The sequence below is a fragment of the Cornus florida genome, unplaced genomic scaffold (genome assembly GCF_030987335.1).
Source record: "Cornus florida cultivar Cherokee Brave unplaced genomic scaffold, ASM3098733v1 CherokeeBrave_3.0.0_Hap2_Chr03, whole genome shotgun sequence".
Taxonomy (NCBI): Eukaryota; Viridiplantae; Streptophyta; class Magnoliopsida; order Cornales; family Cornaceae; genus Cornus; species Cornus florida.
Genome location: NW_026775573.1, coordinates 49,990,403 through 50,014,805, shown reverse-complemented (window position 1 = coordinate 50,014,805; position 24,403 = coordinate 49,990,403). Strand labels below are relative to the sequence as shown.

Sequence of the window (24,403 nt, the reverse complement as noted above, 5' to 3'; positions counted from 1 at the left end):
TGGATAACTCCAATAGTTTTTTATCTATAGATTCGGTTGACAGTTGACATAACAACCATTCTATGTGTTATGACATTAGATAAATTATTGGTATCTAAAGCAATAAATAAAAAAATAATAATAATTTTACAATCTTTCTTATCACGTGGATCGCAAGTTGATTTTACAAGTTCAAATAAGTGGCAGTTAAAAATTAAATTTCAATTATTAGTCTGAATATCAAGATACTGACTTTGGTACTAATAGAAGTACTTGCTCCAGATTTATATTTCATTTGAATTTACTCCTTTCTCTAATTCTTTGTTTTAGTTTTATAGAATGATCAGAGAGTCCCTTCAGTATTCTTTACAGCAGAATTTTAGTGTTTTATTATATCCTTAAGGTGTTCTGTGAGCAACCTAATAGCAATCTCTTTCTAGGTGATGGCAAAAACCTTTCGGAAAGTAATTCTACAATCTCAGAGTTGCAGAAATTTGCATCACTTCTGATTCATATTTATGCTACTTTATCAACATAGTAAGTAGACTTGCTTCTGATTCGTCTTTAAACTATTGTATCACTACCAACTGGCCTGTCTAATGAGCTGAAGCCATCCACAAAGAGGATGAACGCACGAGGCGTGGAGGAGTCACACGAACCATTGCGAGTGAAGATTGGCGGGAAGGACGTTGGTTGTAGGGTTCAGGAGATTTCACATTGCAAGAAGGATGCAAAAGCATGCACTGAGCAGAAACAGATTATCTTAGGTTCAGATTTCTAATAGTCCAAATATTAGATTCAAAATTATATAACCAAAAGAACCTGTGTTCGGCTCGCAGGGAAGAGCTGGTTCCGCTCTCCAGAATGTGTGGAATGGATGGTGGAATAAAATAGTGTGGTGTGCAGGCATGCCAAGAACTGCAGTAGTTCCAAAGTGGAAATCGGAATAATAATCCAGTTAGAAATTTGCAAGGATCAGGCGATTGTACGAAGATCTGGAATGACCACCTTCGAAGGGTTTTTTTGCCTTTGAACAAGGACTTCAAACTATTTTATGGCTAATGGAAATGAAGACGAAATTGAAGTGCAAGACTAAAAATTAAAGTAATTTAAAGTGCATGACTGGAAATTAAGATAATTGAAGTGCATGACTAGAAATTTAGTGACATGGAAATACTGTGCTAGGCTTGAAGAAACGGAAAGAGTGTTGGACTTAACTCAAACATTATGAGAATTCATTGCTGAAATGAATGCTATATGGAATAGTAAAGAACTGGACTCAACATAAAAAAATATGTAAATTCATTGCTAGAATGGAAAGAACATGGATTAGCAAAGTGCTAGGTTTAGATACAATGTAAATTCATTGTTGAAATGAGAGATACATGAATAGCAAAGATGCTGAATTGATGTGTTGTGTGCTGGGCAAGTAGGCTTTGCAAGTTAATCCTTGGTGCACTATTTATAGACCTCCTTACATGCAATACCTGAGATGTGGTGACTTCAGCCACTTCCACTTGGCCTAGTCCGACGCTGCCAAGTGTCCCATGTTCTTGGCAGTTCCTTTTATTTCTGCCACCATCTTCTTCCTCTTTTCTCTTACTGTAGATTTATTCTGATGTTTCACTTGAACCATGTCCCTTTTCTCTTCCATGAACTTATATCGTGGGTCGTTTTAGAGTGGGTCTTCCACTATGTCTTCTTCATAAACTGACACATGCCCCATGTCTTCTTGTTCTCCTTTCTTTAAGCACGATTTTAGTGACCCTGATATCCAAATTATCGGACAACCACTTCGGTTAGTGGTAGTAGTTGTATGCAAGACCACTACTTTCAACTGATGTACTCTGTTTAACCATTTATCGCACGTTTTTTAAAATCTTTCCTTCTATATATATAATGCATGTATATAGAAATTATACACACATCCACGTTCCCTTGGCTTTAGATAACCTCTTCCAGTTGGACTTCCTTCCTTTCATGGCATCGTGTCCAAAATTAACCATTCTCCTCATCGTGAATATGCACATATGTATGAATATATATACATCCATGATGCAAATCATCACCCATACTCCTTTTCCTTTGCTACTTTAAACTCCATGACGCCATGAACTCCTAAATTTCAGCATTCTTCTTAACGTGGATTGACGTCCATAACTCCTGTAGCTTCTCTTCTTGAAACTTCCCTTCCATGCTCAGAGTTTATGGCATCATGGCCCCCAAAATTATAGCAACTCCTTTATCCCATCGTGGGCTGTATAAAATAAATAAATAAATAAATATATATATATATATATATATATATATATATATATATATGTGTGGGAATATATTTTATATTTCTGGGAACAACACCCTACTTCCCCGTTACTTGATTTAGTCAGACGTAGTTGTTGAGAACCCCCTAGATTTTAGGAGAAAATCCATCCCTACGTCCTGCTTAGTCAACCTTGATTTCATAATTAAATGGAAAATATCCATTTAATTGTTTTCCTATAAGAATAGGACTTCCCATTAATAAAATCAACTCTTAAAAGAATTAATCTACCGTGGCAAGTTCAGTAGAACTCGCCACGTGTTAATAAACCATTGGTTGGTTGATCTTTGACTTGAATATTCATATGAGGTTGCACTCATGATAGTGACTCCATGCCACCTTCCTATACTTTTTAGGACATTATATCCAAAGTTGGGAAGTCCTAACAGGACTCGCCACTTTCTTTCAGTTAACAATTCCCCGTGGTTTTAATATTCCAAAGGAAATTTGTCAGAGTTACGCTTCGGCTTGACAAGTTCCATTGGAACTTGACATGTACCTCTTCTTTATTGGTAGATTATATCAATAATTCCATGTCACACCTTCTTCTTTTAGATAATTAGACTATTAATCCAATATGGCAAACTTGTTAAAACTCGCCATTTGTCATCTTTCCATTATGCAAAAATAACGGAGTAAACATATGCCCCCCAAATTCCATACCGCATAGAACAATTTGATGACAAGGCATAGGATTTGAACTTTCGTTATCACGGCCCACTTAATCTTCAATGTAACCATCACGGTCATCCAACCTTGAACATTTCATATAGCTGGCTTCTTGGTTCCACCCACACCAATCTCTTTTGTCGCCAATCATAAAAAATACCGTATCTCAAAAGATCTTATCCATTTATGACATCCCAAAAAATTGCACTACTTCCTTCTTTTGAATTTCAAAATTCCAACTAAACCCCCTCTAAATACGTCCTTAGACTCTTGGAAACTTAAGATAATCATTAAAAGGAAAGTTTCTATGTAACACATGGCTGCTCCCTCGGCTTCCTCTGTAACAATCTCATTAATTCCGTATTTCATCAGGAGTCCTATCCATTTATGGCAATAAAACTGTCAGAATTCCCAATCCTTGTTATTTCCTTTTTTGAATTTTGAAATCCTCTAACTAACCACCCTCAAAAGGCATCTTTGGACTTTGGAAACTCAACGTAATCATTAGAAGATCTCTTGCACATTATTCGACTGGTCTCTTGACTTTCCCTATGCCACCCTTTCTTACCGCCAAACAAAAACATATTCCGTGTTCCCATAAACCTCTTATCCATTTATGGCCTTACACTATTCAACTTCCAAAATCCTTAAAACTTCCCTTTTAAATTTTGAAAACACCAACTACCAATCCTCGAAAAGCGTATCTGAACTTTAATACCTCCCTCATTGTTCCTATATATATACCTTCCATCCTCATCACTTAACCACAAACAACCTTTTCTTCTCTCTTCTACTGTCTCCTCTCCACCCAGAAACCCTAAAGGAAAAGAAATCTTAATCTGTGAGAATCACGATCTATGACTCCTAAGAAACCCTCCAAACAAACCACTAGCTCATCTCTGCCAGCCCCTTCCGTTCAAACCAAAGTCAAGATCTGAAGCCATAGCCACCATGTTCAAATGTTTTTGAAGTCCTTAAACCTTACTAGACTTCATCTTGAGCCTCTGGTTCATTTCAAAGATTCTTCAGTTGGACTGGGTCTAGCTTTCATCGACGTAGCCCCTTTAGAATTGGCCATATTTTCACTATTGACCGCATGTTTATAGCTGGAACTCTTTGGACCGGGCCATGTTCTTGACATGTAATACAAGTTTTTACAAATTCTATGCAATCTTTCAATATGCCTTTCAATAATAACTGTACCTTTTCAGAAGCCATCTCATTTTAATACCAGCTTGATGTGCTCCACATATTCCAAGGTGTGATTCTGCCATCACTCTCATGGACTCGTTCCTGCCAAGGCATCTTAACAAAAGTCCATCTTCTTTACTCTTTTGTAGATATCTCCATCAATCAAAATATAGTGAGGTGCCAAAAGTTGAACTCTCTTGTCCACATTGGCACAAGGATCCTGCAAGAAATGAATAATCAGTGTTCTCCAATCATCCAAGTCTAATCCATCTATATCAACATTGAAAATCTCCTATGCCTTCTTAGTAGGCTTGATTCTTTCTGGCTCGTCAGATTGGAAATGACCTACCATCTTATACCGTGACTCTACCAAAGGAAGAGTCCTTTTGATTGTGATCAAGGTCTTTTCTACACCCAGTGGGACTTTCACTCGACAGGCTAGTTGTGCTAGATCATCAGCCTCCGTGTTCAAATGTCTTGGCCAATATTTGAGTTGGAAATCATCAAACTGGCAAAGTAATTCCAAGGCCAAAGAGTGGAAAGGCCTCAAATGCCAGTTGAGACATCTATATTCTTTAGAAAGTTGGCTAAGTATTAAGTTGGAATCGCCAATAATCTGGACTTTATCCACCTTTAGCTTTAGAAGGATTTCCAGCCCAATAATTAGTGCCTCATATTCAGCTTGGTTGTTTGTACACTTGAAATCCAATAAGAAAGAAAATGTGGTTTTTCTTCCTTTTGGTGAAATGATAACTATTTATGCCCCTCCTCCATCATGAGTGCTTGACCCATCAAACATGAGCGTCCAAGGTGTATAATCAAGGTAAAGATTATCCACCTCATCACATACTTCTGAATCAATCTTGGTAGAAGGATGATCTGCTAGAAATTTTGCCACCGCCTTTCCTTTGACAGCCTTTTGTGGAATATATTTGAAAGAAAAATTCATTAAAGCCAATGACCACTTTCCAATACGTCCCGTGATCAAAGGCCTCGATAGCATATACATAATCAAATCTGTTTGAGAAATTATATACACGGCCACTGGCAACATGTAGGTTCTCAACTTCATGGACGCATAATATAAGGAAAGACACAACTTTTCAATGGAAGTGTACTTACATTCCACTGGAGTGAGTACCCTACTTATGACGGCCCTGGTTTTTCAAGCCAGTGCATCCCGTGATGACCCGTAAGATGACCCGAAACGGATCCGGAATGCTGAAGTGAAAATAGAAATAAGGTTTCTAGGGATATACAACATCCCTAAGACGCCAAGGTGACCTTCCATTAAGTCACGGAACTCAATAGAATCAATTGCGGAAGCCAAGATTATAAAATGGGAAGGGTACTTGACCAGGGGTAAAATAGTCTTTTCAAACAAAACTGGATGTAACTGAGCATACCATTAGATAGATAAGGAAAAATTAATAAATCTAAACTCAAGAATCACTTGATTCGGAGTTTGGATGAAGAAAATATGAAGCTCCAAAGTTGAAAAAAAAAATAACTTTTGGGTTTCAAATCAGTGTGGCAAGGGTATTTGACAAGGGTTAAAATGGTCTTTTCAAAAATAACTGGATGCAACCGTTCATACCATTGGATAGACAATGAAAAATTAATAAATTTAGACTCAAGAATCACTTGATTCGGAGTCCGGATGAAGAAGATATGAAATGTCAAAGTTTCAAAACAACTTTTGAGTTTCAAATCAGTGCGTTCTGGGCATTTCACAGTGCGTTTTATTTTCTTCTTTCGATATGGTCGGGTAAAAAACGTGATTTTAGGGGTGGTTTCCTTTTCGTGTTTTTCTAGAAAATGTCGTCTTGGTACCAGAAATCCCTTGCGAAGTTTAGTTTTCTGTTATGCATGTAGCAGCTTTTTAACCCTCTTGGACTAAACTAATCTAGGGGCATTTTGGGAATTTCCTTTGAAAACTAAATTCCGGTCTTAGCATGGTCACATAGAAAATGTGATTTTAGGGGGTGTTTCTTTACAACATTTTTCCAGAAAATATCGTCTCGGACCTGAAAACCCCGCGTCAAATTTGATTTCCTGTGCGCACCTGCACTATTTGAAAAAGTCTGTTGTAAGGGCATTTTGGGAATTTTACGTCAAAAATAAATTTTTCTTTTGACATGGTCAGCTTGTAAAAATTATTTTAAGGGGGGTTTCTTATTCGTGTTTTTCCAGAAAACATCGTTTAGTACCTCAAAACGGCACACGAATTTCAGCATTTTGCCCAGGTTACTATTCATTGCTATCAAAATACTATTCACGGCCTCGACGACGTCAAAACTTTGTTTTGACTTTTCTCTTTTATCCGGACTTCGAATCAAGTGATTCTTGAGTCTAACTTGATTATTTTTTTGCTGTCTTTCCAATGGTGTACTCGGTAGCACCTAGATCTTGCTAAAAATTACTATTTTGCCTTTGGGGCTAAACTTGTCCGGTTTTCTTATTTTCTTTTTAAATTGCTTCCACTATGCTTTCTTATGAGTTTCATGACTTCCTATGAAGTCACGGATGTGTCTTGGGAATGATGTACATTTCCAAAGACGTTGTTTCCATGTAAAAGACTATTTTGACCTTAGGGGCTTATTTGGTCTTTTTTTGATCTTTTCTTCCACGTCGGTTCTCGTGGAGTTCCGTGGCCTTATGAAAGGTCACTTTGGTGTCCTAGGGATGTTGTATATCCTTAGAGACTTATTTTCTATTTTCGCTTCCACATTTTGAATTCATTATCGGGTCAAATTACGATTTATCACAGGACGCACTGGCTTGAAAAACCAGGGTTGTCACACTACTTAGATAATAGATGGCTTGCTCCTTTCCCCATTCATTATTCTGAGCTAAAAGGGTTCCAATTGACTCATTGGCGACCGATAAGTATAATCTTCAAGGCCGCTTCTTAATTGGAGGCATCATCACTGGAGGGTTAGCCAGGTAGCTTTTCAAACCTTCAAAGGTTTGTTGGTGTTGTTCCGTCCACTTGAATTCTTCAGCGCCTTTCAATTTTAGCAATGGGGAGAAAGCATGAGTCTTTCGAGCATGGTTGGCAATGAACCTCCTTAAATACCCAACCTGGCCAAGAAACCTTTGTAGTTCTTTCTTAGTGGCCGGTGGCTTTGCTTCAATAATTACCTTTACTTTATTTTGGTCTATCTCAATACCTTTTTGGTGGACCAGGATACCCAAGAAGTTTCCAGTTGAAACCCCAAAAACGCACTTCAAGAGATTCATCTTTAACTTATGCTGCCTCATTATTTCAAAAGCCATTTTTAGATTATGGAGATGTTGAACCTTGGCCGAGGATTTGATGACTACGTCATCAATGTAGACCTCCAAGAAATGGCCGATCATGTCATGGAAAATGGCATTCATGGATCTTTGATATGTTGCTTCGGCATTCTTCAACCCAAATGGCATGATAACCCATTCAAAGATTCTAATGGATCTTGGACATCTGAAGGCCGTCTTAGCAATGTCTTCTTCTGCAATATAAATCTAGTTGTACCCAGAATGTCCATCTATGAATGAAAGAATTTCATTTTTGGCAGCAAAATCTACCAATTGGTCAGCAATAGGCATGGGGTATTCATCTTTTGGAGTTGCAAGATTTATGTTCCGAAAATCCACACATACCCTTAACTTGCCATTCTTCTTAATAACTGGAACTATGTTGGAAATCCAGTCAACATACCTGGTGGTTCTTATAAAACTAGCCTTGTGCAACCGTTCTATCTCTTTTTTGATCTTTAGAACAACTTCTTGGGATATCCTTCTTGGAGGCTGCTTGAAAGGCTTAAAACCTTCCTTGATTGGCAGTTTATGCTCAACCAATTCTCTGGAAAGTCCTGGCATTTCCTCATACGTCCATGCAAATCAATCTTTGTATTCATGAAGTAAGGAAATCAATTCTTCTCTAAAGGTTGGTTCCAGAAGCTTATTGATGTAGGTAGGTCGAGGGTCTTGCTCCATTCCAAGATTAATTTCCAAAAATGGATCTTGCACTTCGGCCTTAAGATTATCAAGCTTCATTGGTGCTGCCTTCAAGTCTGTCAGTTGGCTAACATCCAACTTGTCTTCAGTATCTTCCATACTCTCCAAAACATTGGTAGAAAATGAGGTACTGGCAACTGCAGTCCTTTCCAGCCGTAGTTTGGCTAGGTATGCTTTTAACCTGAAAAGGCAGCAATTAACCACCTGGCCAAGTATTCTATCTTCTTTAGGCCTCTCTTCCATAAAAATTTTTGCTTGAAATGCAGCATTGAACACCGGCCTTGGGTAGAATTGTTGGCCTTGGTGTTTCTTGGAAAACCTCCCTTACATCCCCTTCTGTGAGAGTTCTCCTCATGGTGGCCTTCCTTGGGCGGCCCTTGCTATCCTTTCCAATAAATCTAATTGGAACGAATTCTTCGCTATATAACTCAGCATCTGCATGGTAAACCCTTGCCACAAATGGCCGGTTATTAGCCTCCACTACTTTTACCTCATCTCCATCCCAAAATATCAGCATTTGATGGAGTGAAGATAGAATGCAAAAGTTTGGGTGAATCCATTCATGACCTAAAAGCAAGTTGTAGGTCGCTGTGGATTCAATAACAAAAAAAGCAGTGATGCAAGTTCTATCTCCCACCGTTTATTCCAACAGTAAAATGCTTTGTGTGTTCACTATTCCTCCCGTGAATCCACTAATGGATACATCAATTAGAATGATGTCTTCATGCGACTTTCTAAGCATGCACATGATATTGACTGGAACAACATTCAGTACTGAACCGTTATCTACCAGGACTCTTGCCAAAGGTCTCCCTTCCACCAATACCTTGTTATATAAAGGTTTGAGCTGCTGAGTCATACCATATAGTGGCTTTTCCAAAACAATCTTCTTTGGCGCCGTGAGGCTGTTTTCTTCAATCACAACTCCCTTTAATTTCTAAAGATGCTCAGCTTCATCTTCGAAAACCTCTTCTATATAGATACCATTATTTGGTTCCATTATGAATGGCCCGGAGCTAGACTGTCCAAGGCTTTCCATGGGAGGACTTATATCTACTACATCTCATTCCATTGAAGTTGGCTGATTTGGCCGTGGCTCAAAAAATAAAGGAAGAACCACTACCATATTACAAGTAAACTTACCCGGAAGGCTACCAAAATAAATCTTCTTGCTGTTGCTGGAACTGTTGGAGATTTCCAAGTCTATTTCTTCTTCTGTAGGAGGGCTATCTGTCATCAAGGAATTTCCCACTTCTGAATCAAGATCTAGCAAATCATCAGGATCTCTTTACTTTCCTTTAGCTGGAAGTTCTGACAAGTCAGATGGCTTAGTAATCTTCTTTGGCCAGCTGGACCAACCATAGTCTTTCTCCCATTACTTTCTTCTGTCAGCCTTTTCCTTTGCTGCATTCGCTTTTGTGTGCGAGTCAAATAGGAATCCTTATGAACAAGAAACTTGGGATGATCAAGCCTCTTCCACCTTTCATTTTGCGAGGTAAGAGGCTTAACCATTCTTGGATGGAGATGTTCATTCCCCTTTTTGATCCATACTTCTGAGGCCAATTTTGGCCTGGAATACCTATCACCTTCAGAGGTTCTACCATGCCACTTGTTGCTTTAATACCTTCTGCTAGGACGAGGCCTTGCCTCATAAGGAACCCTACTCATTTCCAAACTCCTTGGAAGGACTTCTGGTCTCTTTTCTGCTGCCCTTCTTTCTGTATAGACTCGGCTTTCCTTCTCTGGAATGGTTACAGTAACTGTGTTTTCCACCTTTTAGAAAGTTAGCCAGTCATAGACCTTCCTTTTCTAACCTCGGTCATCACTGGAAAGCGTCTCATTCTGCTTTTCTTTTGAAAAATCTCTACAGCAACCTTCATTCTGAATTTTACACTTGGGGCAATAACCTTGCTGGATTAAGGCAATCTGAGCCTCTCATAGTTGTCTTTCTAACTCAGCCATTGTTTTCTCCATGGATGTTGCCGCTTTAGGAATTTCCAACTTTCCATTGGCCGCTGGACCTGTCAAGTTCACTTTCTTTTTAGGATGTTCCGGAACCATAGAAGCAACGTTTGTTGTAACGACCTTGGGGAAAGGATTTCAATCAACACCCATCACCTCTGATTTTTCTGGAAACTTCAGCCTATCATCTTTAATTGCTTTCTGAACAATATTGTGAAAAACTACACAATTGTTAGTGGAATGGCTCCACGAATTGTGGAATTTGCAATACTCTTTCTCGGCCATTTCAGAGGCCGTTGGCATCTTGTGGCCTACTGTGAAGATCAGTTGCTTGTCAGCCACGAGCAAATCAAACAGATTTGGAAATGTCAAAAGAGTAACTCTTGAAAGGGTCTGCCCCTTTCCACTTGGAACCAGAGGCGGCCTGCAAGTTGGTCGTCGCTGATTTTGGTTTTGCCAAAGCCTCATAAGTATAGGCCTGCTTTATGTTGAGCTCAGCTATATTAACTTCCAAATCTCCCTCTATTTCAGTGGCAAATACCTTATAGTTAGGATCATGATAATAAGTGCCTTTGGAAGAAGACTTACGGTCTTGCTCTTCATGAAGGAGATCTTCGTACTTAACCACTCTGCTGGCCAAATCGAATAAATCATGGAACTGCACTCCTTCAAACTTCTTACAAAGTTCAAATTTCAAACTATTGACGGCCATTTTCACATATTCTTCTGGTGGCAAGGGCAAATTGCACTTGTACTTGGCCCTTCTAAATCTGGAAAGGAAGCTGATCACCGACCCTCCAGGTAACTGATGAAGTCTAGAAAGGTCTGCCATGGACACTTCAGGCTCGGTACTATAGAACTAAGTATGGAACAAATCCTCAAATTGTTGCCAACTTCGGATAGAGTTGGCTGGCAAGTTAGAATACCACCTGAAAGCATAACCAGTTAATGTATTTGGAAACAAGCGTACCTTCAACCATGGAGTGGCTGCTGCTTCTCCACATTGAACAGTGAAACGGCTGATATGTTCCAATGTGGACTATTCGCCCTCTTAATTGAATGTTGTGAATTCTGGAATTTTGTAATTCCTTGGATACTCAACTTCGTCAATGAACTCCGGATAGGGCTTTCTATAAGCTGGTCTTCCACCCCTTCGAGTTAGGCCAAATTCCTGTTGGAGGAATTCTGCTAATTGGCCTCTATCAAGTGCCATGGGCTGTGGAAGGTTGTTATCTAGCCTCACTTGAGGTTGGTTGACCCCTTGATGCCCCCTACCTGCCATCGGCAGTGGGTTGGCATCAAAAGGGTTTCCTCCAATGGTTTCTTCCTCCTTGGTTCGGAAGTGGCTCTCTTGGAAAAGGTTGCCCCCCCAACCGCCATCGACATGGCCACGTGTGGCCTTAGAGGCACAGGTGCGGCTGGCTGAATGGTATGGCCATGGTTGGCCAAGCTAATCATGCCATATCCGCTGTGGGAATGCCACAGTTGGAAAGTTCTGAACTTGCTGAGTGGCTGGCATAGGCGCTAATTGTGGAATGGTCATCTGTGCCACAAGAGCGGTTACAGGTGCAATTGGAATACACGTCTGTGCCATTGGAAGGGATTACATCTGCTGCAGATTTGGAAAGAATGAACTTGCATGTTGTTTAAAGGGACTGCCTTCAACAAAAGTAGCTGGCCTACCGATTTGGAAAGCCGACTGTTGAGTCTTTTCAGAATTTCTTGGCTGAGGGGCGATGGCTTGTGCCAAGCTTCCAATGGACCGTTCCTACATAGACTCAAATCTATAGGAGATTTGGTCCACCATTTCGGTTAGCTTTTGCTCATTAGCAAGAGCGGCTTTTGGATGATCTTGACTAGCCTTAGATTGGTCTTGCATAACTCTGGCTAAGTCTTGGGCGACTCTTGGTTGGTCTTACGCAAACCTATCTTGTTGCATGGCCATCATGCGGATGTTATCCATGATGGGACCATTTGCCATTGTTTGGGCAAACTTTTCCACCATATCGCTGTCGTCAGGTGCAAATCGTGAACCTTCATCTGGAAGTTCACTGGTTTGCAACTCTTCAATATCGGCAGGGTCTTGGACAGACTTGCCTTACCTTCTTCCACCGGCCATTGAACAATCTGTCTAGAAGTCCTGCCGAGCGTGCCAATATGTTCGGCTCGTGGGGAAGCGCTGGTTCCGCTCTACAGAATGCGTGGAATGGATGGTGGAATAGAATAGTGTGGTGTGCGGGCATGCCAGGAACTACAGTAGTTCCAAAGTAGAAATCCGAACAATAATCCAGTTGAAAATTTGCAAGGATAAGTCGATTGTACGAAGGTCTGGAATGACCACATTCGAAGGGTCTTTTTTGCCTTTGAACAAGGACTTCAAACTATTCTATGGCTAATGGAAATGAAGACAGTATTGAAGGTGCAAGACTGGAAATTAAAGTAATTTAAAGTGTAGGACTGGAAATTAAGATAATTGAAATGCATGACTGGAAATTTAGAGACATGGAAATACAATGCTCGGCTAGAAGAAACGGAAAGAGTGCTGGATTTAACTAAAACATTATGAGAATTCATTGTTAAAATGAATTCTATATGGAATAGCACAGTACTGGACTCAACATAAAAAAATATGTAAATTCATTGCTGGAATGGAAAGTACATGGACTAGCAAAGTGCTAGGTTTAGACGCAATGTAAATTCATTGTTGAAATGAGAGATGCATCAATAACAAAGATGTTGAATTGATGTGTTGTGTGCTGGGCAGGCAGGCTTTGCAAGTTAATCCTTGGTGCACTATTTATAGACCTCCTTGCATGCAATAACTGAGATGTGGCGACTTCAGCAACTTCCACTTGGCCTAGTCCGACATTGCCAAGTGTCCCATGTTCTTGGCAGTTCCTTTTATTTCTGCCACCATCTTCTTCCTCATTTCTCTTGCTGTAGATTTCTTCTGATGTTTCACTTGAACCATGTCCTTTTTCTCTTCCATGAACTTATATCGTAGGTAGTTTTAGAATGGGTCTTCCACTTGTCTTCTCCATAAACTAACACATGCCCCATGTCTTCTTGTTCTCCTTTCTTCAAGCACGATTTTAATGGCCCTGTTATCCAAATTATCCGACAACCACTTCGGTTAGTGGTAGTAGTTGTATGCAAGACCACCACTTTCAACTGATGTACTCTGTTTAACCATTTATCCCACATTCTTTAAAATCTTTCCTTCTATATAACTTATATATATATAATGCATGTATATAGAAATTATACACACATCCACGTTCCCTTGGCTTTAGGTAACCTCTTCCAGCTGGACTTCCTTCCTTTCATGGCATCGTGTCCAAAATTAACCACTTCTCCTCATCGTGAGTGTGCACATATGTATGAATATATATACATCCACGATGCAAATCATCACCCATACTCATTTTTCTTTGCGACTTTAGACTCCACGACGCCATGAACTCTTAAATTTCAGCATTCTTCTTGACGTGGATTGGCGTCTATAACTCTTGTAGCTTCTCTTCTTGAAACTTCCCTTCCATATTCTGAGTTTATGGCATCGTGGGCCCCAAAATTATAGCAACTCCTTTATCCCATCGTGGGCTGTATAAAAAATATATATATATATATTTTTTGGGGAATATATTTTATATTTCTAGGAACAACACCCCACTTTCTCGTTGCTTGATTTAGTCAGACGTAGTTGTTGAGAACCCCCTAGATTTTAGGAGAAAATCTAGCCCCACGTCCTGCTTAGTCAACCTTGATTTCGTAATTAAATGGAAAATATCCATTTAATTGTTTTCCTATAAGAATAGGACTTCCCATTAATAAAATCAACTCTTAAAAGAATTAATCTACCGTGGCAAGTTCAGTAGAACTCGCCACGTGTTAATAAACCATTGGTTGGTTGATTTTTGACTTGAATATTCCTATGAGGTTGCACTCATAATAGTGACTCCATGCCACCTTCCTATACTTTTTAGGACATTATATCCAAAGTTGGTAAGTCCTAATAGGACTCGCCACTTTCTTTCAATTAACAATTCCTCATGGTTTTAATATTCCAAAGAAAATTTATCAGAGTTACGCTCCGGCGCGACAAGTTCCATTGGAACTCGCCATTTACCTCTTTTCTATTGGTACATTATATCAATAATTCCATGTCACACCTTCTTCTTTTGGATAATTAGAGTATTAATCCAATCTGGCAAGCTTGTTAAAACTCGCCATTTGTCATCTTTCCATTGAGAAAAAATAATGGAGTAAACAACCTGCATGATATTTTTTATCACAAGTACGACAACAATAGCATGGCTTAAAAATGAGAAATTTAAACAAACCTAATAATTCCTGAGCGGGATAGTACTTAAAATTTGTTTTCTGTTTTTTATTGCACTCTTTCAGCATAAAACAAGCATTAAAAATGGATAACAATTTTTAATAATTCAGGTCGATTTGAGATGCGTAAAACTAAGATAACAATTTTGTGTTCACATTCTCCTCCATAGAAAATTTAAGCAGTTGTTTCGAGAAATGGATAATCAGTGTAGCCAATAACAGGATCTGGTACATAGAAGGTGTCTCTGTTGTACTTGTTCAGAGGAGCATTAAGCTTGAATCTCTTTGGCAAATCTGGATTAGCCAAGAATAAACGTCCATAAACAACAAGATCTGCGCGGTTCTCGGTTAAAGCTTTGATACCATCTTCCCTGTCATAACCCCCGGCAACAAGGAAAGTACCATTGAAAGCCTTTCTCATGGGCACAAGACTATGGGGACATTCAGATTTTTCTCCTAAAGTTTTCATCCTAGGCTCAACCATGTGACAGTAGAGAATACCATATTTATTCAATGATTCAGCCATATAGAGGCCTAGAGCCTTTGGATTCGAGTCTCCGGATTCCATATAATCTGCAAAGGGGGAGAGCCTTATTCCCACTCTATTCGCTCCTATCTCATTAGCAATAGCTTCAACTATTTCTAGAGCAAATCTGCAACGGTTCTCCAGAGAGCCTCCATACTTGTCTGTGCGGTCATTTACTTGGTCTTTCATAAACTGGTCTAATAGGTAACCATGAGCCCCATGGATCTCAACTCCGTCAAAACCTGTGCATCAAACAAACATCACTGAATCAGAAAATGAAGAGTGATAGGCCCTGTTCGGTATTTTGAAACATAGTCCAGGACACAGTTCAATATATCTCCAAACAATCAGCTTTGTAGAATACAATAATTTATGAATTCTTGAGCTTTCAAAAATACTCCAAATCAAAAAACTGTTTTAACCTTTTTTTTTTTTTTTTTTTTTTTTTTTGAGACACCGCCTTGGAGGAATTTTCCATATTGCCCATGTATTTTACAATAACAAGATAATAACAAATTAATGCATGGATACACACCACCTTTATCTCAGTATCTGTTCAAACAAATGTTGCCTTCATGCTCACTTCCTGATATATAAAATTTGGTGAACTTCTAGTATTATGCACTTAACCTTAATATGTGTACCATGTTTTTTCCTTTTCTTTTTCTATCCTTGATGTGGAAAATTTTGCTTCTGTTTCGTCTTTTACAGACAAATCATTGTGAATAAAGATATCATGTGTCATCACAAATGATTCGTAAAAAGATGGCACCCTTCCCGTGAAACTCTCAATTAATTAATGCAGTAAGTTACGGTGCCATTTTTTCATGGACTACCTTAAAAAGCAACTGTAATATACAATAGAACTAGTTGGTTGCTACTAAATGTCAAAATGCATCCTTCCTTTCTCATATAAAATTTGGCTATGTGGGTGATAGAATTGCACAACTTGCGACATGGGGACAACATGGGCAGCCATTTACCATGTCATTGTCATGCCTTGACATGTCACTCGGGGCCATTAACGAGGTTACGGTTTTGTGGACTAAGAGAGTGTGCTAGCTAGGTGGTCAGGCCAGTGGTCCCATCCATCTTACATCACATGGGTGCCAACCTCCAGTTACAATGTTCTCACATGAGGAGGGAGTGGAATAGATATGGTGAGGCATGTGCCTTTCTTTTAGAGCAACAATGCAATAGACATATGTCTCTATCTCCCTGATTGTCCTTCACACGTGCATAGGCGACACATGTGGTAGTGTATACGAACACCTCAATTAATGGAAAAGGAGTCCTCTCTAAACTCTGTCTAGAGAAGGGGGCTTCTCTCTCACACACTTATCCCATCTCCTCCCTCTCTGCAATCTAATTACTATATGGATCATCTCAGGGAGATACCGTGTGTTCTTTTGAGACATGTATTCACCACCTGATACACTGTGCATGCCGTCTCACCTGAGAATATTCTCCTATGATTCAATAGTCTCTCTGTTTAGTCAAATTTCCCTGCACATGCACTAGCCATCGCCTATCACCAACAATTCATTACATTCCTCTAACCTTAAAGGATGACTCCTTACCTCATTTCAAGAACTTCTGGAATGAAGGATAACAATGGACTTGGAATTCTCCTATTTTCTCTCCATTATTGCTACTCTACTATTTCTCCAGATGCTACCTCAGTTTTAACAATAGCCCATTAGCTTGGGACCTCAAGTATCCTATGTGTGATACCTTCATCCATAGTTGTTAAAGGCGCGCCTAAGCTCCAAAAAAAAACCTAGGCTCGTCAAGGCTCAGCTAGAGCGCCTCCACCTGCACACAGTGCGATCATGTTGTTGCACATGGTCCAGAACGGTATTTTAGTGGTCTTGTATCCTCAAGGCCAAAATTCGAGGGCTCACCAAGGTGTATCCACAATTGCAATCTATATTTTGGTTGGTCGTAGAAAGAAAAATACCATGTGTCCATTGAGATGTTTTAGCCACATGATGGCGCTCAACGGACACTAACTCACTTGTTGATATTCTCATATGATTTTTTGGTATCACCATTTAGCCACACTTTTTTTGTCATGCCAGTTGATAACCCCAGCTGTCCTTTACACTCCTATAATCCTACAAATACGGGATGACTCCTTAAATCATTTCATGAATTTCTAAAAAGGGAGGAAAAGTAATCTTGAGATTATCCAAGATTTTCTCAATTACTGCCACTCGCTCTTTTCTAAGGCTGCCTTGGTTTTCATTCTAGCCCACTCTCCTAGAGTCCCCAGGACATCACTAGACCTTGAGACCCATATTTTGCAGAGGTTACTTACTTGATTCCACTAGGGAGCTTATTCATAACTTAGTACCTACATATTTTAAATATGATGGCATTTGATTCTTCTATTATAACAGACACAATATTCCTAAAAATAATAGATACAAAACTGACTCACCATACATGTTTTTTGAATTTCCTTCAAAGAAAATTGACCAATTAATTTTTTACCAGAAAATATATATATATATATATATATCACTTGCTTCACAAAAGAATAAAATGCAGTTGAACTTACAAAACAAAATTTAGGTCATTACAACATCAGAGTAGAAATGTTACCAAAGTCCAAACCTATGATCTCATATTTTATTCTTACCCACTAAAGACAGACAACCATGATCCATAAACAAGTTCAGCATATATTCTTTCTGCAATTCATTTCAAATAAATATATTTCTTTATCTTAATACCATTTAACTTTCTGAAGTTAAAGAACAAGTTTACTTTTCGTTAGTGTCTAAATGTAGCTTCAAAAGCTTACCAGCTTCCATAGCATTCCTGGCTGCAAGTTTAAAATCATTGACAACTTGAGGAATTTCATCTATACTCAGGCGTCGTGGAGGTGAAAATTGTGCAACATCGATGCCATTACTACGAAGTTGAGGAGTCAACGGCTTGTCAGTACAAGATATCGGGTCTTGCCCATTTGGCTGAAAACCTGTACAAGAAAATGGCTAAATAGGTTAAGATGACATCAAAGAGGCCCGAAAATTCAATAAAGTACGTCATTTCATCAAAGAAAACAAGGAGTCATTATAAGCACGAAGCATTAGCTTGAGTGCTATCCCCTCCACCTCTCAAAGAGGAGGTTGAGATTTCAAGTTACAATTTGACAAAATGGGTGTATTAGTGCTTCTTACTTTAGTTGTTATACAGAAGTAGGAAAGGAAAAGGTACCTAAAAAATATGTTAATATATTTTGATATATAAAAGCAGAAACTATTTCCACCATTTATAAATTCATATATAAGACCCCTCATCATTTTCGTAATCCTATGAAAAAGTAGCCATGGTTTTTTTCATGCTCTTGGAAAGAATCCAACTGAAGCTTGCTAGGTCTTCTACATTTGATGTTCACAACAAAAGAGAAGAAAAATAAGAAGAATTAGGCAGTAGTATCACGTCAAAAATAATGGCTAATGAACCTCCTGCACCAAGTGAAATCCTGAACCTAGTTCCACGACACCTTCCAGGTTCTTTCAGTAATATTGGCAGTCCAACATGGTAGACCCCAATTTTAATGTTTGGCATTCAAGAAATGAAAGCCCTTTGAGAGAAGAGGTTTCTAGGAAATTTTATAGGTAACTTAGAAAAACGACGTGGACATAAAATTTGCATAATGCAATTCATTATCCTATAGATTCACCAGAAATCCCACTTGCTGACCCTATAATCCTATATTTATAACACCAACAACTTGGCAAAATTAGCACTCACAGACTTATAATATGCATTCAAAAATTCCATTTGTTTATCATTGTCTTCACAAAATAATTGCCAAACATAATATTTAACTTAAGAAATAGAATTAAGACTGAAGAATTATCACTAACAATTTTTACATTAAACATAATATAATCAACAAATGACTAGTCACAGTACTGTAGGCTGCTTTCCTCGTCTCACATAAGATATTAAAACAGAGGCGAGCAATGCTATCCTCTTTTATTTTATCTGTAAAATGATCAAAGAATTAACCAATGTGACCTAACAACCATGGCCATTTTCAACATGACATGGAACAGAAATTGGTTTCCAAGGTTATATCGACAATATTCCTGTTAGATTGAGTGATACTAATACCGAGATCTCCCCACCGAATCCTAACCTTAAAGGGTTATTATTTATGGTGGTTTAATCAAATATGCCTTTGTGTAAAGAATATATTTCTTGTGAGCTTCAAAAACATGTTTAAAAAATTTTGTTCTTACTGTAAATATTGCCTTTATTATATGAAAATGAGAACTTATGTTTTAAGCTTTCATTCCCTTTTTATTTATGGTAAAGGAGCTTGTATTTAGCTAGCCTTTTATGTGGAACTTGGAAAAACACCCATTTATTGACTATTGAGACAGGTAATCAACCAAAACCAAATTTCCAAGACACAACTCTGCAATATTGATTGTTTGAGATACAGGAAAAGTAAATTGATAAATTTGTACTTAAAAAAAATAAAAATAAAAACAAAAATAGAATATACAAATATATGAAAATGCCAAAGCTGAAAACTAGCATTCAAAAATTTACGCACGCATTTTTTGTTGCACTTGTTTATCATGTTGCACAAACAAGGAATTTATTTTTTATTTTTAAAAAAAGAATAAAAGAAACCTAGAAATGCGATTTTAGATCTTATGAATAAGAAGTCCAAAATAAAATACCTTGATTTGAAACCCTCCCCACATGCCAAATCTGGCAAAAGAAGATACCACCTTTGGCATGAACAGCATCTACTATGGGTTTCCAGGCTTCGACTTGCTTCTTTGTCCATATACCAGGAGTATCTGGGTACCTATAGTGAAGAAAGCAAAACTACTGATGAAATCATGAAGAAAGCAATCATATGCTCAAATATGTAAGTTGTTTTTCAAATCTATGACCCCAAAGAACTCGGATAAGTACAACTATTAATTACCCTTGGGCTGTGTCAGAAACTCCAGTTGCCTCTGCTATGAGAAGGCCCCCTTTGGTGGTTCTCTGGGAGTAATACAAGATAGCATGTGGCTGAGGAACATTTCCGAAAGATCTCTGCCTAGTCAATGGTGCCAAAACAATTCTGAAAATTGTGGAACGCAAAAACAGTTACTACATTAGGTATTGGAACTTATTGCCAAAGGATGTAATAAACTAGCATAATTACATCTACATACTCCCTAAGAAGTTCAAAGTAGAATTTTTTATTTTTTTTTCATAGTTGGTACTCACACACACGTCTCTACTGAGACTTGAACCCCTGACCTCCCTTTGGGAAGTAAGAGGCTAATACCGCTAGGCCACTGGTCCGTTGGTGTTCAAAGTAGAATTAGGTGAGTCACTGCCTCTAATTTCATTACAATTGCTTGCTTAGGATTGAAAATAGAAAAATACAATATAGATATATAATTAAACAATAATAGGGACAGAGGCAGTAAAATTTATTCATTTGATAAGAGTGAGTTGACAACTTTTTTGTGTGACACATAGATTAACACTTAGAAATACAAATTAATGATAGAAAATAAATATCAGGCCATAGCAGGGAAAAACATTTTCTTTGGTTTTGCTAGTTGAAGCTCAAAAATGCCAAGTCAAGATTAACCTAAGAAGCCCAGGGTGGGGTTCAATCTCAAAAGAGACGAGGTGGGCAGACCATTTCAGTAGATGGACTCAAACAAAACAATTGACTTGTGCTTGAGAAAGACTCTCATGGAATTTTTCATCATTCTGGTACAATCATTGGCAAGAGGGAAAATAAACTAGGAAAGCATAGGTAACAACTAATGAGAAAGTGGAACGGGCATACCTTTCAAAAAAAAAAAAGTGGAACGGGCATTCTATAATCAAGAGTCACACATGAATACATGATCTTGAGCGCCTAACATATTTACAAGAACTCCGAAACCAGAAAGAAGTGTTCTCATGATTGAACAACAATCCAATTCAACTAGAGTACCTTGCAAAGTCATGTGGACTACATAATATTAAGTCCCAAAACAGCACCAGAGATTTCTAGTTCACAATTTTTAAATTGACACTTCAAACATATTTTCTAGCGTGATGATGGAGCATAGAGGCATGATTGCTTTTATCTAAATCAGATTGCAAACATTACATGGTTTAAAAATGCCCAAATCTAGCACTCTTGAATAAATAATATGTGTGTGTGTGTGTGTTAGAAAATGACAGGCATTCTTGTCAAAATAAATAGCAACATAAATATAATAAAGAGATAAATAAAATAAAAGAAACAAAGATCAATATATTTGGACCAAGTGTTTTAAGGTAGTCTACTCTGCCCTTGGAGAACAATACCTTTTATTTATTCCAAATACTACTAAAATACTCACCAGCTACAAAAAGGATTTGCTGAACACATGGAAATTAATTGACAATTAATTACTATATTTCACAAATCAAATTATATTCGAAAAAAGAATTCACAAATCAGAGAATTTGTCGACTGGATTTTCATCAAACACTTGATGCACAAAAAGTAAAAACTTATGCAACAACAAATCTATACAGCAATAACAGGGCAAGAAATACACATAAATAGAAAATAAACCAATAATATTGGGTTACATGTATATATATATACACACATTTATGCATACTGTACTGTAAAACTAGAATAACTCACAACCCAAAGATCAAAATGATAACACAGAATGAATGAATTCAAGTGAGTAATCATGGGAAAGTGGAAGTGTTGAAAAGACATATATACCTATGGGAAAGTTGAAAGTTTCCCAATTTGTACGGAGTGAGAAGAGGGATTTGGAGGCCATTTTCTTGCTCTTGCTCTTGCTCTTGCTCTTGCTCTTGCTCTTGACCTTCTGCTACTACTTTGTTTTCCATTTTTGGGTTTCTATTTCCTTTCAAACACTGAAGAAGAATACAACAAACTGAATTGGGTACTTCAACTACTTATAGAGAGACATAAAAAGTGTGCATAAACTAATGAGGTTTGGTTGATGCCAAAATACCATTCTTTGTTTTGTTGGAAAAGTGATGGATGCAACAAGGCAGCTATTGCTTTTCAACGACTTCCCACCACCAAGGGATGTCTCCAATTCCAAAACCATTTGTTTGCCCATCTTGTCAAAAAGGGTGGCGTTCGTGTTATTTCCTCCCTTCAAAAATTGTTGCTATGCGAAATTCAAATTTGTATGGTGGTGGTTTTTAATTTTTAAATACTCTTCCCGAAAAGTATCCAGAAGTACCACTAGTGGAACTTCAATAACCGCGGGCTTATTAGCTAAATGGCAATGGGCGGTTTCAAATGAGATGTTATAATAATTTTTTAAGGAAATTAATTTTAATATGTTGTTATTATTTTGGTAATGAATGAATTATCAAATGTTTATAGTGGGTTATAAAAAATTTAATATAAGAAGAATAAATTGATATTATCACAAAAAATATATATATATATATAGTACTTTAATTTTTCAAATGAGAAATTTATTTTGTAACAACTAAAAATGGAAAGGTGGATATTTAATTTGGGTGTGAGAGAGTATTTTTTTTAATGTAAGTATTGATATGAGATGAATTTCTAAATTCATTCTTGTTAAAATACAAGAATATTATTATAATTAGTACACTTATTTAATCAAATTAATGTCTAAAATAGACATGTATAGTCAATATCATAATTAGTACACTTGTTTAAAGGATAATTTGAGAATGTTATAAAAAATAATATATCTATTTTTAAAATTAGACATGTATTTTGAGACATTTCAAAATAGAAAGATGGACAAAGATTTTAGTATAGAATGAGTATTTGCATTTTCATGATTCAAATTTGAGGAATGGGGTGTTTGGACTTGCGACTTGAATTTTACTCTATCATAGATTGTTACAGGTAGAGTCACCAATGAAAAACTCTTTTTAAAAATAAATATATATTCAATAATTAATATGGCTAGGTAGAGTAGAAAAAAATGTTGGGATAATAAAATAAGGTAATTCATTTATCGGGGAGGTCTTTTATTGGTTGAGGCCTTTGTAATTATTTAAATCGCCCAAGACTTCAGCGGGCTCAATTCTTTACTGTAGATATACACACTTTAACCATGCTTGAGGCTCCAAAACATTGACATAATTCTTTACATGAGAGCATAATCAAAAAATAAATAAAATATTGTGTGAATGCCATGCGTGAAGTTCCAAAACACTGACTTAATTCTTTAGATTTACAAATTACAAATATTGAGTGCCCAATAGAGAGCACCATTCGTGAGGCTCTAAGTTGAAACCTGGTGGTGTCGATTCAGATGACAATAGCCATGACACACAAGATGTTTACTTTTTTTTAATGTAATATTAATATTTATAAATTATAAGGGGTATAGACAATAAAATAAATAAATAAAAATGTATTGGACAGTAAGTCTGGTTGTGTCAATTCAGGTGACACTTGCCATGACGTATATATATGTTCACTTTTTCAATGTTTGAAAAAGAGACTTAATAAAAGCTCCTTTAATGAGGGATCTAATGACACAGATGTAAGCCGCCATCATTATTGGGTTCATTGAATTTAGACAGGGTGGGCAACCCATACTCATTAAATTGAACAAACTGGTAAGTTATTAATAGGTAAAAAGTAACATAGTTAATAAAACACGGTACTAAAAAAAAATATAATAAATACTATTTTGGTTCAAAAACATATAAAAAGAGACTTGATTTTTTTATAAAAATATATTATAAAAATACAATAAAAAAAAAAACAAAGACGTAAAAATTTAAATACGAATAAGCATATATATAATACGTTGAATAGATTAAAAATTCAGGACAAAAAATTTATTTATTTATTTATGTATCATATCCTTGTAAAGACATTAAAATAAAACACAATAAATAATAAAATAAATTTTCATTTTATGCAAATTGACATTATCACAATAACTTTGAAAATAATAAACTAATTAAATATAATTAATCAATAACTATGACATCATAAATTCGTCACAAATTAATAAAAAAATTCTAATTCAAATAATCAACTATGCTTATCTATAAATAAATAAAAATTTGTTCTCTTTTCCAGACTTTTCTTGATAATATATATATATATATATATATATATATATATATATATATATATAGTAGATGAATAACTATAATTTATTAAAATTAAAATTTCAAATTAAATTAGATTAGAATATCATATAATCCATTTACGCACAGTATTCTTGACACATTTTATCACTAAAAGGATTATAAACTTTAAAAAAAAAATAAAATAAAATAAATATCTACCATTACAAACAAAAATTAAATTATCTTAAAATAAATAAAAATAAAATATCTACAAAGATCTGTAAGAATTTATGCTACACAAAGTGTGTGGACGCATTGGAGTGCTAAAG

At 36.9% G+C, this 24,403-nt stretch overlaps 1 protein-coding gene across 2 annotated transcripts; it reads right to left on the bottom strand.

Moving 5' to 3' along the window:
- Positions 1 to 14,455: 14,455 nt before the first annotated feature.
- Positions 14,456 to 22,197, bottom strand: LOC132300481 (12-oxophytodienoate reductase 2-like). 2 transcript variants are annotated; one of them, XM_059797576.1, is made up of 6 exons: positions 22,004 to 22,197; positions 21,745 to 21,902; positions 19,954 to 20,094; positions 19,700 to 19,830; positions 17,800 to 17,976; positions 14,456 to 15,232 (listed from the first exon to the last, which is right to left on the bottom strand). In XM_059797576.1, the coding sequence occupies exons 1-6, from the start codon at positions 22,112 to 22,114 to the stop codon at positions 14,640 to 14,642; spliced, it is 1,311 nt and encodes a 436-aa protein (XP_059653559.1). In that variant the 5' UTR covers positions 22,115 to 22,197; the 3' UTR covers positions 14,456 to 14,639. The 2 variants fall into 2 exon arrangements, with proteins under 2 accessions (XP_059653559.1, XP_059653560.1); XM_059797577.1 differs by having other exon boundaries at positions 21,745 to 21,922; positions 22,004 to 22,023.
- Between the last annotated feature and the right edge of the window lie 2,206 nt (positions 22,198 to 24,403).